The sequence below is a fragment of the Adiantum capillus-veneris genome, chromosome 7 (assembly GCF_014529385.1).
Source record: "Adiantum capillus-veneris isolate H3 chromosome 7, ASM1452938v2, whole genome shotgun sequence".
Lineage (NCBI taxonomy): Eukaryota > Viridiplantae > Streptophyta > Polypodiopsida > Polypodiales > Pteridaceae > Adiantum > Adiantum capillus-veneris.
The window spans coordinates 69,465,068-69,475,247 of record NC_140937.1 but is presented as its reverse complement, the minus strand read 5'-3'; the positions used below and the strand labels follow the sequence as shown (position 1 = coordinate 69,475,247).

Genomic DNA, 10,180 nt, shown 5'->3' with positions numbered 1-10,180 from the left:
AGCACTAGGCCCAAAGAATATATGATGAGCCCTCGATTGGTGGAGTTGAAGGAAATGGCCACAGATACAATGGATTTAAAGCCACAAGCCAATGATTGGGATGAGGTGATGCAAAGGCTCACTGGGCTCAGAGCAAGGTCTATGGCCACTGAGATTGAGTGTGATAATCTCAAAGCAAATGAAGTTCAAATCAAAGCCGAGGTGGACTCGCTGCGAAAGCAGGACCAAGAGAACACACAGAAGCAAGCCAAGCTGCAAGCTGATCTGGACACGGCACTAAAAAGATGCCAAGAACTGGAAAGTCAGAGTCAGGCAGCAGACCAAAAGCTTCAAAGAGAAGATGAGGAGTATAAGAAAATCAGCAAATCACTGACGGATGTGGAGAAAGAAAGGACAACTTGACACTCCAGCTTGCCATGAGTCCAAAGAAGTGGAAACTTTGAGGAATGCTAAGGAAAAAGCTGAGCTAGAACATGAGGTTAGCCAAGATGAAGTAATAGAGCTGAAAGATCAAATGAAAGTGAAAGATCAGACAATCCAAAGGCTAAGGGCATCTCTGGGCAGATTCCGAGCCGCTACCTCAACTAGCACTGCTTCAGAGAAGGATATGTATGAAGAACAGATGAAGGAACTCCAAAAGGAGTTGACACTAGAGAAGAGACAAAGATTGATGCTGGCCGAGGGCTCCCTAGTGATGCAAAGCCTTTTGGAGGATGAGAACAAGGCCATGAAAGATGAGCTAGCAGCCTTGAAAAGAAGATGGACGAAGATCTCAAGAAGATGCAAGCTGAAAATGAAGACACCAAGAAGAAGCTAGAAGAGGCTGAGAAAGCCAATGCTGAATTGAACGACCTTTTAGTGACCGTGGGGGATCAAGCTGAATAGGAAAAGAAAGCATATCAAAAGCAGATTGATGAGCTAAAAGGCCAACAGCATACTGAAGAGCCACATTTGAGCACAGGGCCAACAACTATGGAAGGAATTGATATAGACAATGTGTCAGATCCAGTGGACACAACAATGCAAGAGGACATCCTTGTGGGACCATCCCAAGAGCCCCGAGATCTGACACAAGAAGAAGAAGACAATCTACAAAAGGCAATAGAAGCGGCCATAAAAGACACCGCCAAAGAAGCAATGCAGTGGGAGCAGAGGGTATTGAAGTCTATGACCATTTAGAAATTAGATGCAAATGTCATTCGACATGAATGGCTACAACCCTCTCTCCCATATCCACTTCTCAAATATGAAGCTGCTACAATAAACAAGAGGATTAAAGAGGAGCCGATAGTGCCACTATACGAAGAAGATATCACCAAACCATAAGGTGTTAAGCTTATTGTGGACTCTCAGCCAAAATGGAGAAAGGCATGGCTAACTAAATACCCACAGTATTTAGTACATCTGGTAGAGGCGCCTAAAATAATCAGAGACAACCTTAGCTTTTGCCCCCTACCAAGGATGCGGACCTGGAAAGAACAAGAGCTGCTGAAGAAAAGCCACCCTACGTGGCTCAACTATCCAAAGCTGCCAGGCTTGAAGACAGGTGAGAGAATGAGTGAGCAATATATGGTGAAAACCCTAACGGGCACCATTAAATTGTTCATTGGCTCGCCTGACCTCTCTTGCATTATGCTCCGGAAGATATGTAAAACCCTTCTGGCAGTTTTTGAGATCTTTAAACCTGGACAGGCAACAGACAGCATATTCTTCTTCCAAGACATATATAGATGTGTGTATGAACTGTCTGCTCAACCTTCCCATGAGGTGATACATGCCCTCTACCAGCGAATAATGTTTTTGCCCTCGTACCATCTCCAGGCCTTTGAAGAAGCCTTCTACATCGGTTTCTTCACCATTGATATAGATATATTCGGCCCTACATTACTGGCCCAACATGCACGGTATGAGTCTGTTCTGAAGATGCCCGAAAGCCTCCACTGAAGAAGCAGCTCTACTGTCATGTCGGGGATGACATGATCTAGGAGGGGGGGAGTGTTAGCGGCTGGACACACTCAACGGAGGATGATTGCCCGGTGGGATACTAATTTCCTTTGTAATCATTCCTTAATTGAGAAGAAACCGTCATCTCACCTTTGTAAATAGTGAGGCTTGCAAAAGCTTCCAAATTGTATCCCATTTTTGACATTCAGACTTAGTAAATGGTTAAATTGGAACATTAGGGTTTGAGATTTTTGAGATTGTAGGGTCTTTATACCACTTTTGACCTTAATGCCAAAAAAAAACCTTTTGTCATTTGATATAAGTTTTGTCTGTGTGAGTTGAGCGTACTCTGTGTACGAGAGAGAGTGAGAGTTTATCTTGACGCTACGCACACACTGGTGGTCGGAATCAAGAGCGGAGAAGTGCAGCGTGTTGCCCTCGAAGAGAGCTACGCGCCAATACCTACATTGCAGGTGTACGACCCGGCTTTGCGAGATCGATCCACGAGCTATATCTGGTGATTCGGTGAGTATACGTTGTCCGTTTTTGCATTTCAGCATATCCACGCGTTCGCAATGAGTAGAGCTACACATTAGGTACTTTAGTTTTCAAAAACAATGACCTGCAAAAACCTGTCAGACATCCTACATGATTCTGTACCGGGTGGTTAGGTTTGGGGTTTTGGGTCATGGACCTTAGGGAGAGCGACCTGTTGGTGTTAATAGGATTTCCCTCAAGTTCCGTAGCATTTCGAGAACGTTTGATGGGTATTTGGCTCTTGAAAGTGTTGTAGGAAATCTCCTCTTGTGTACTCTTGAAGGCTGTAACTTAGACATTGGGTAGAGACCTCTGTAGGAAGTAGTCAATAGTCGGTCGAGTGTAGGTTGACACCCTATACTTGCTTCCACGCGCCTACGGGTCGAGCCTCGTCCTTAGCTGACAAATCTTGTTAGGTGAGTTCTCGCTGTGCTGACGTCCGTCGCGGCGTATCCGTCAATAGATACTTATTAGAGACAAGGTCTCCAAGTTTTATGCTCGTTGATATAAAGTTTTTTTTTTCTACTACATTTATGAAGGGGAGGTAATTTATATTAATTATGATCATGATGGGATTGCTTGAGAAGAACGAGCTTGTTTTACATTGACTTTTGATCTAAATGAGGTTGTAAGTGAAGGTAGTCCTTTGTTATACTTTTCCATAGGATAAGAAGCATAATTTTAGGCTTTTCTTTTATTCTCGAATTCCTCAGAGAGACATGTGAGAAAGAAAGAGAGAGATAAACAGATTCACGTCACACCGCTACTTCATGCTAGTGATAAATGTAGGCGATAAGTCTTTGATAACTTCCATACAAGTGTCGAGCCTTCCTTAATAATCTCCTTCCAAATTTAGGGAAAATTATAGACCTAGAATCTATATTCCAAGCACTTTTCATAGATATCTTGCATGATATCATGTTCCTTTCTAGAATTTTTATTTTATTTTGGAGAAAAATTTTGAATTCAAACTAATTAGCCATTTTTGCATTCTAAATTCCAAATGTATCCTTTGACTACTTACTTATTATTAAAGGTTTCTCCCTTAAACTTCAACAAGAAGGACCCCAACAAGACTCCACTCTCTTTCCAATGCTTAGCCACAACTTGTCTCTGATACCATGTAAAGAGATAGAGAAGGAGAGAGCTTGAGCTCTTATAAGAACACATAATGAAGATGGATGTAGGCTAAAAGCTACTTCTTCTTGCTCGGTACTCATAATGATGTTAATCTACAAAACATAAGTATGAAAGAGAACATAATAGCAACTATGTACAATGGTCAATGTGAACGCGCTAGAGAGTGAGCTAGCAAGATAAGTGGCCATCACTCTTGTTAATATAGATAATTAATAAAGTCCCGTTGTACACCATTGGTGATGATCCTGGTAGTCACAACCTAGTTCCAATGATAAATGTAGGTGAGAAGACATACAGGGGTACATGTGTTGAGCTTGATATCTCCACACAATCAACAAGCTTCAAAGGAGCTTCAAATGTGCCATCTAAAGAAGATTTGATGCCACTTAGTACTACTTTTTTATAAGCAAGGTTTGAGCATGAAATCTACTAAAAATTTGATAGGAAAGTCCTTAGCATCCTACGCTCTCCTCATCACCTAAAACCTACAAAAGATAAAAGTGATTTTGATCAAAGGAAAAATTGAAATACCCAAATTGCACGTCATCTTATTTCTATTTAAGAGGGCCAACCTGTGAGCAACAAGTTGCTGTATATGCTCACACGGATAATTAAACTCTTATATGTATGAAATAATGCATCATCTACCACCTATTCCAAACATGTTATGTGCTATCAAAGAGTCCTAATAAAGAGCACCTACATGCATTTGAACACGTGTGATGTTGCCACCCTTAGGTCCCCGACATCAATTTATGCTAGTTTCTTCACTTCATGAGAAACTATAGAGGTGTCAGTTCTTCATAGTTTGCTTTGCTTTGCAAAGTGATAGAGTTGTTGATTTTATCATGGGTTACGAGAAATCTCCCAACACATGTGATGAAAATCAAGCTCTAGAGTACTAATTGCCTAGAGAAATGACCAAAAAACGATGGTAATGTGAATGGAGTTGCACCTGCCGCATCAAACTATGGCCTCTACGTCAATGGCCATCAAGTCAGACTTGAGAGTGAGTGGTTTTAATTTTGACTCATAGACCAAGTCGTCAAGGCAATAGCATGCCTAGCTCATGTATTTTTTGAGCCATCATAGAATGTCAAGCAATGTGGCACATAGCCACGGCCTCCAATCCTAGCCATCTACACTTATGGTCGGCATGTTTATGCATATTGCTCCCCTTCTCCATGGCCTAGTTTTAGCATGCTAGAATCCTCATTTGCAGAATCATTTCCATGGAGGTGAGCTTATGTGAGCACCCAAGACTGATGAATAATATGTCCACCGTTTAATTAAAGGGTAAAGAATTGAAATGTAAAAGATCGGGCCGCTTCTTGGCTGTGAGATTAAAGGTGGGCCGTGGAGGTATCGGAGCCATGTTTTAGGGAGGGAGTTTAGGGACATGTGGCAAAGAATGAGAAGGCAGACGATATCACGTTTGCAGTTGAGGAAGCGACAAGTGGACAATGGCAAAATGCGGGATCCCACTTTATCTATCCTACTAAAAGCCAGCGTTGATAATTAGGTTTGCTGCTGACAAGGCAGAGAGAGATTCATTCGATTCGATTGATTTGAGAGAGGAGTGCCCACTGCCCACAGAAGTTCCGTGAGAGAGCGCGAGAGAGCGAGAGCGCCCACATAAATTCCCATCACCAATAGCTGCTCCTGCCTCTCTCGCCTTCTTCAGTTGCGAGCTTTACACGGAGCTTTCATGGCTCTCTCAAGACTATGTATGATGTCGTCTGCTGTTTCCCCAATGGACTCCAGCTTCTTCAGGCCGGTGGAGCGGAGCGAGCTGCATGTTGGGTCCACCCTTTTACCCCTCACAGCGGTTCTAGAGACGGTACTAATGAATTCTCTCTCTCTCTCTCTCTCTCTCTCTCTCTCTCTCTCTCTCTCAATTATGGTTTCCCTTTGCGATATTTGCAGGTAATGAATGAGCCCACATTGATAGAGCACGCAGATATCGCTGAGAAGAAGAAGGCAGCTCCGCATTGGCTGTCCCCCAATTACATCGATTTGCATATGAGGAGTGCAAGGTCTCATAATATCAATGCTTTCCATTAGAGTTGGTTTTGAATTGTAAGAAAGATGCTTGGTCGACCACCACACCATCTGCTTCAGTGGCCATCTGATGATGAGTGGTTTGATTCTGATTGGCAGATTAATGAGCTGTGAGGCAACGAGCGCACTACATCGCCACTTTGCGCAGCTGAGAGAGCAGAAGGCAAGAGGGCAGGATGAATCAGTGGCGATGGCGGTCTCTGCGCCGATGGAGAGCTGCGAGGGTCTGATGAGGGATGAATGGAATATGATGATGATGCTTGCAGACAACCGGAGCTTCTTGGAGGAGTCCTTCTGCTAGTAGCCCTTCTGTGGGGGGAACTTTTTGTGCTCTTATTACTGTACAGCTTCTTCTTCTTGTTCACTTGTACCTATGCAGTCCACAAGTTACACAATTCCTGCTTTTTCTTGCTGTCTAGAAGAAGCTATGCTCCTACGAGTTGATGAAGTTGTAGAATTTTGCTCGTTGACGTCGCATCTGATTCGCACGTACCAATGGTCTCTAGAGCTACTCTTTAATTGGCTTGTTTTCTCCTCCTTACGTTGTGACGTTCAAGTTGCAAACTTGCAAGGCTCAAGTGGCTTTCCTTTTAGACTAGGCCTTTGAAACTAGGACGAGGAGAATTTTTGGACATTTTGGCTTTGTAAAACAAGCCTTTTAGATGAGGAGACGTTTAGCGCCGTTAAAATTTTGTTATTTTTTTTAATAAGTGTGAGTGGTCCTACTTTTAATGTGAACAATCCAATTCTTCTTTTGTTTTGTTGGTAGTTTGTCTAGGGGTCCTTTCACATTTCACAAACTTCCCTTTCATTTTATTGTTAATTGATTTTTTTAGTGTGAATGCGAATCCTTGGGGATCCCAAGGATTCCCTTGTGGCATTAAGGGAAAAAGGAGGGAAGGTGACGGTAAGGGGAGAGAGAGAGAGAGAGAGAGAGAGAGAGAGATGTGGGCGCGCATTGCAGGTAGGCGATCATCACAGAGAGACGGTGGAAGGGAGTGGGAGAGGGCAAACATCCTCGAACCTCCATAGTATCTCTCTTTGTGTCTCTCTCTCTCGGGTGGTCTTGAATTGTTTGGCTTTAGAGATAAGGTAAGCAATAGTTTAAGTGCTCGTTCTTGCTAGAAGTGTTGGTTCTTGCTAAAAACACGATAAAAAATTGTCTTGTATTTTTCTCTACAAAATTTTAGATCGGTGGATAAAGAATGCTATGATTATAAATTCCATGGAAAACCATGATGTATTGATCGCTTTGAAGTTATATGTGGAAATGGGAGAGATCTCACTCGGTTATCCCCGTGATCTTGGGGGAAGAGAGAGAGAGAGAGGTTATATTATCGTCCATATCCTCCTCGGTACACTGCCCATTTTCTTGTTTCGCGTACCTTTTGAAGTTCTACCTTTTTTTGTTTGAGTTGAGTGGTGGTAAAATCTTCTGCAAACCAAAATTTAGTGTCTTTGAGAAGCCTTGATTGTTGAAGGAGTCCTATTCGATCCAATTTAGTCTTGAGAGTGAGGATGGCATGGGTGGTTCGATACTCGTGGGTAACCACGGTGATTGCCTCTTCAATCATGGGGATTTTTGCTTGAATTAGAGGAAGTCCCTTGTCAAATTCGATGTCTCCATCCCCTTTGCAATCGATTGGGAGTCCACCAATGCGAACATTGAAGGCAATGTCCTCTTGTCGTTGTCGTACGCATAGCGTAGATGCTACACAATCGTCAATCTTGCAAGAAACAGCTTCATGCACTTGTGTCTTCACCTTGTTTGTGAGAGTGATCTCTACCTCCGCCTTGTAGTAAGAATGGCTTCCATCGTTTCTGTCTTTTCATCGATGCATTTCTCCACTACCGTGAGACAAACCTCGATTGCTGCAAGCCTTTGTTCGAGGTCTTGATTCTCCTTGCGAAGTCTCTCGACCTCATGCTGAAAGCGAGTAGTGTTGTCGAGCGTTGGGGGTGTTGCCACGATCCTTGCAGAGCCCCGAGAAGAGGCCATTACTCACCCAACATCCAGGAGCGAGCTCTTTGCCGGTCTATCAGGTCATGTGACCTTTCCCTTGTAGACTATAGATGTGAGACCTCTGTCCAATTATGTCGAGCGCGTACATGAGAAGGGCTGCGGGCTGCCACTGTGTTTTACTGCTTTAGCGCAAACCTGTAGAGGGCGAAGTTCTCATGCTGCTGCGCAAATTTGCAGACAGTTAGGCTCAAACAAAAAATCACGGCAGAATTTACAGAGGCTGTTGTTGCGTAGACCTGCAAATGGCGAGGCAGGTGCGGGCTGTTGTTGTGCAGAAGGCAGGTGCGGGGTGTGTCTTGAAGAGGGCGGGGCCGGTTATGGGTTTGACTTGCCCATGCGGGACTGAGCAAGAGTTAGGGTTAGGGCTCGCTGTGAGAGAGAGAGAGAGAGAGACTAGGTTAGGAATCTTTGTAGCTTGATGAAGGGGCCGCTTTGCCTGAGTGGGAGAGTCGGAATCACCCGGGGTAGGGAAAGGCTAAAGCTATAGGGCAGCAAGCTATGCGTGATCTCTACAATGACAAACAGAGGATGAAGAAGGACAAGTGGACACAACTAGGTTGGATAGCCTGTTCTGGCTATAATGGAGGCAAGGCACATAGAGCTACTTTCAAGGAGGCAATGGGGGGTGCAAACCAGTGACCCAAGAAGCTGCACGGTCCACAAATGAGTGCTACTGGTTGGTTGAGTTTCCTAGAGGAAACTCAAGGAAAAGGTGGATTTGTGGGGTTTGTGGAGAGCAATGTGAAGTTTGTACCAAGCTTCTCTAAGTTGGAATTGGAGAACAGCTTTGATGGCAAGCTTCCCTAAGTTGATTGCAATCTTGCAGCGGTTCAAAATAGTGTCAATACATGCTACTTTGAAGCATCATTGAATGGAGAAGTGATGAACGTTTCTCCCAGTCTCTTGGCATGAACTCATCACATGCATCCTTGACATGCGCAACGAGGTTTGCATCATGGTTCTTTAGCACCCTCTCTCTCTCTCTCTCTCTCTCTCTCTCTCTCTCTCACACACACACACACACACACACACGGTACAATTTCATCGTGTCTGTTTTCAGACAACAACGCACCCTCCCTCTTGAAGATTTGCAGGGTTTCTTTTGATTTGGATTATTTAACTGACACATATTTCTTTGTGAAGTTCAAATAAAGCATTATGCCCATTTGGGTGCTTCAATATTCAAAGGAACTATTTTGGTATCGTTTGGCTTGCACTAGATAAGGCTCCCTCTTTGTATCTCACTGGTTTTTTGGAGGTTTTAGCTCCAAGGAGATCTTCCACATGGATAGCACTTGGTTGTGGATCTATGGAGGATAACAAATATGGTTCTCTCTCTCTCTCTCTCTCTCTCTCTACATCCGCAAGGTTTCTCATTATTTTAGCTTTTGCCATATTTATGTTCTTCTTTTGCCCGTTGAAACTTGAAGTCTCCATGGAGTCTTGTGAGTCATGAGCTCATGTCGTGCTCGTGAACCTTCTATGTTGGTGCTCTCATGCTATTGCTACCCTTGTAGCTAGCACAATTGATCTCAAATATGTTGAGTTTTGTGTGGTCACCAAGGCCTAATTAGGGTCCCATTAGGGTGAAGCCTACACACTCTTGTACCCCTGCCTACTCCTTGCCTTCCTTGTACCCAAATAGGACAATCATAGTTTCTATTGTTAGTTGCATGCCTTATATATCCGGCCTCAACGTGCACTGGTCGCCCTCTATATCTGAATCTTTGCATGGTGAGGGTTATCTAGAGTCAAAATGTAGGAAGTTTTTGTATCAAGTATCGTCTTTCATCTTCATAATTTTGTGCGTATTTGTTGTTTTATTGAATGCAACTTTTTGTCAGTCAAAAAAATCAACACCTCAAGTAAGTACTTTTGACATAAAAGCATGTTGAGACCTTTTCAGTCACTTACTATTTGGTAAATGAGAAAAAGAGCCATTGATATATGTGTTTGCTATGCACCCTATTCACTTTATTCATTGTGGTTTCTACTCCCATGAAATGGAAAAAAAGTGTATATTTGGGGGTTGCTCCCTTTCTAGGAAAGTTTGTGTAGTTATGTGCCTTTAAGGTAGGAAGGAAATGTTTGTAGAGTAACGAGTGATTTTGAAAGAATGTTCTTGTTCCATAGTATAGTTTCCAAAGCCAATGGGTGAGAGCACACACATGTAATGCCAAAGTGCTTGTGCACAATGGACCTCAATGTGATCTTACGTTTTCATGACATAGGTTTGTGCTTTTTTTCTCATTAATAAACAAGAATGTAGGTACCCATTTTGTATGGAATTTGAAGAGGAACATGCTTGTACGTGTTTGAGAGTTATTGACAATTTTAACACTTTCTCAAATTCTCTATAAGTGTTCATTGTGAATCCAACTCAACTCAACTCAGCAATAGGGACACTAAGCCAACTTTCAACTTTCCCAAGGGCTCTACTGTTAAGAGTTTTACAGAAATGGCTAAGTAATGCAT

General features: G+C 43.1%; 2 protein-coding genes across 3 annotated transcripts in view; both read left to right on the top strand.

The window, feature by feature from the left end:
• Positions 1-5,238: 5,238 nt before the first annotated feature.
• On the top strand, positions 5,239-6,174 carry LOC147454015 (uncharacterized). The gene is made up of 3 exons (XM_086516028.1): positions 5,239-5,461; positions 5,548-5,657; positions 5,782-6,174. The coding sequence occupies exons 1-3, from the start codon at positions 5,330-5,332 to the stop codon at positions 5,981-5,983; spliced, it is 444 nt and encodes a 147-aa protein (XP_086372154.1). The 5' UTR covers positions 5,239-5,329; the 3' UTR covers positions 5,984-6,174.
• A 455-nt stretch (positions 6,175-6,629) lies between these two features.
• LOC147454013 (Pyridoxal-5'-phosphate-dependent enzyme family protein) overlaps positions 6,630-10,180 on the top strand; it is a 153,212-nt gene continuing 149,661 nt past the window's right edge. The window contains exon 1 of one of the 2 annotated variants that reach the window (XM_086516027.1): positions 6,630-6,774. The gene's annotated coding sequence lies outside the window, so the exon portion shown is untranslated. The remainder of the gene's footprint in view (positions 6,775-10,180) is intronic. The other variant, XM_086516026.1, reaches the window with a different exon arrangement.